This window comes from Eretmochelys imbricata, chromosome 1 (assembly GCF_965152235.1).
Source record: "Eretmochelys imbricata isolate rEreImb1 chromosome 1, rEreImb1.hap1, whole genome shotgun sequence".
Taxonomy (NCBI): domain Eukaryota; kingdom Metazoa; phylum Chordata; order Testudines; family Cheloniidae; genus Eretmochelys; species Eretmochelys imbricata.
This window is the reverse complement of record NC_135572.1, coordinates 119,406,076-119,407,792: the sequence shown is the minus strand read 5'-3', so window position 1 is coordinate 119,407,792 and position 1,717 is coordinate 119,406,076. Positions and strand designations below refer to the sequence as shown.

The window sequence follows — 1,717 nt, the reverse complement described above, 5'->3', positions numbered from 1 at the left end:
TGGTTCTGACAGTTTGAGATTTTTATTTATTTTTACAAATCAGTTCTACTTCTATACCACCTAGTCCTACAGAACTTCAGCCTAGGACTGAATAATGGAGACATTACCAATTTACCACTCTCCTGATCTCCAGGCAAAGAACAGAGCTTTCCCACCAAGGTAGTGAGCAACCGAAGCTGGTCTGCACCTGAACAGAGCTAGAATTCAGAAACTCTGAATTTCTGTTCCATGGGAAATCCTGACATCCTGAAATTTGGTTTTGTTCCAAATTGGAATGAAAACAACATTTCTGAATTTCCTGTAAAACAAATCTTTTGAAAAAATATTTTGGACCAATTGAAATGCTCAGTTTCAATTTTTAAAAGAAAAGTTGTTTTGAAATGACAACATTGAAATTTTTTAATTTTTTTAAACATTTTGTCAAACATTCCCATGGAAAAATCAGATAGAAAAACATTTCATTGGAAAGTATTTAACCAGCTCTACTCCTGAACTCCCTAGGTTTCCAACTCACCTTAAGAGAACAAGCTACACAAATACAAGGCCAAGGTGCCATTGAGTTAGTACCACAGTAAATCAGCTGTTGTCCACTACCATTGACACCTTGACCCCAAACCATCCACTCACCACACACTGACCAAGAATATAATTGTGGCTCATACAGATGAGCTATGACAGATGGCATGCACAAGCAAAACATTAGAACGCCAGTGGTCCAAAAACCATTCTCTCTGACAGACTGGTATTTATCTAGTGCGATGTATAACTACAGCAGTCTATCAGTGAAGAAAAATTGTAAGGATACTGACTGGGATTTTTACTAGTTTTTCTACTAGTTTTATTAAAAATATAAATCTTATGGGCATGATGCTATGAATGATGAGATTTCACCATCCACCACACCCAGCTGAGTAAAAATGCCACCAACTGGCAAAAAGATCAACAGAAAAATTGTGCTTACAAGGAAAACAAAGACACCAAGGGCTGGTCTACAATTCCCAGTGGGTCGTGTTCACCAGCTTCTCCGAAGAGGGAACTATGCTGAGAGAATAGGTGCTGGAGCTCCGGTTTACCTGATGGCTGTGCTGGAATATCTGACGGCTGAGATACTGGAACTGTCAGGAAACGCTGCCCGTGAAAACAAGAGAGTCAGGATTTTACCACAACACATCCAGCTGGCTGTGAGGAACGAGGAAGCACTGAACCGGCTCTTTGAAGATGTGACCATTGCAGGGGGAGGAGTTTTGCCAAACATTCTTGCCCAGCTTCTTCCCCAGAGAACTCCTAAAGATCCTTCAAAAGAAAAGATAGCTGTTGCTTCCCAGGAAGAATCCAGTAATGACGGACCCAGAGAAAATGTACGCTTCCTCCTCGTCTCCAGTTCTTCACCAACATGGAACCCTTGTTAATCAATGTGTTGTGTCTGCAAATTGCTGCTAAATATTCAGACTGATTATCTTAATGTGTGGGGTTTTTTAACTGTTGAAACAAACAATTCCAATCTACTAACTGATTCTGTTCTCCTGTCCGTTAATTCAATAACATTTTCCTAGGAAAGTGTTTAAGCTTGCAGCTTTTAAACAATATGAACTTGGCTCTTTAATGCTACTAAAGCAATTATACGAGGAGTAGGGCTAGCCTGACTGACCTCAGTCTTTGTTTTGTATTGCAGGCAGGGCTTAAATTCAGCTGGAGCTGTCCGCAGCAAAGCTCCAGT

General features: G+C 40.3%; 1 protein-coding gene across 1 annotated transcript; it reads left to right on the top strand.

Moving 5' to 3' along the window:
- The first annotated feature begins 917 nt into the window (after positions 1-917).
- Positions 918-1,409, top strand: LOC144261021 (histone H2A-like). Its single transcript, XM_077810122.1, has one exon. The coding sequence runs from the start codon at positions 918-920 to the stop codon at positions 1,407-1,409; it is 492 nt and encodes a 163-aa protein (XP_077666248.1).
- Positions 1,410-1,717: the final 308 nt, after the last annotated feature.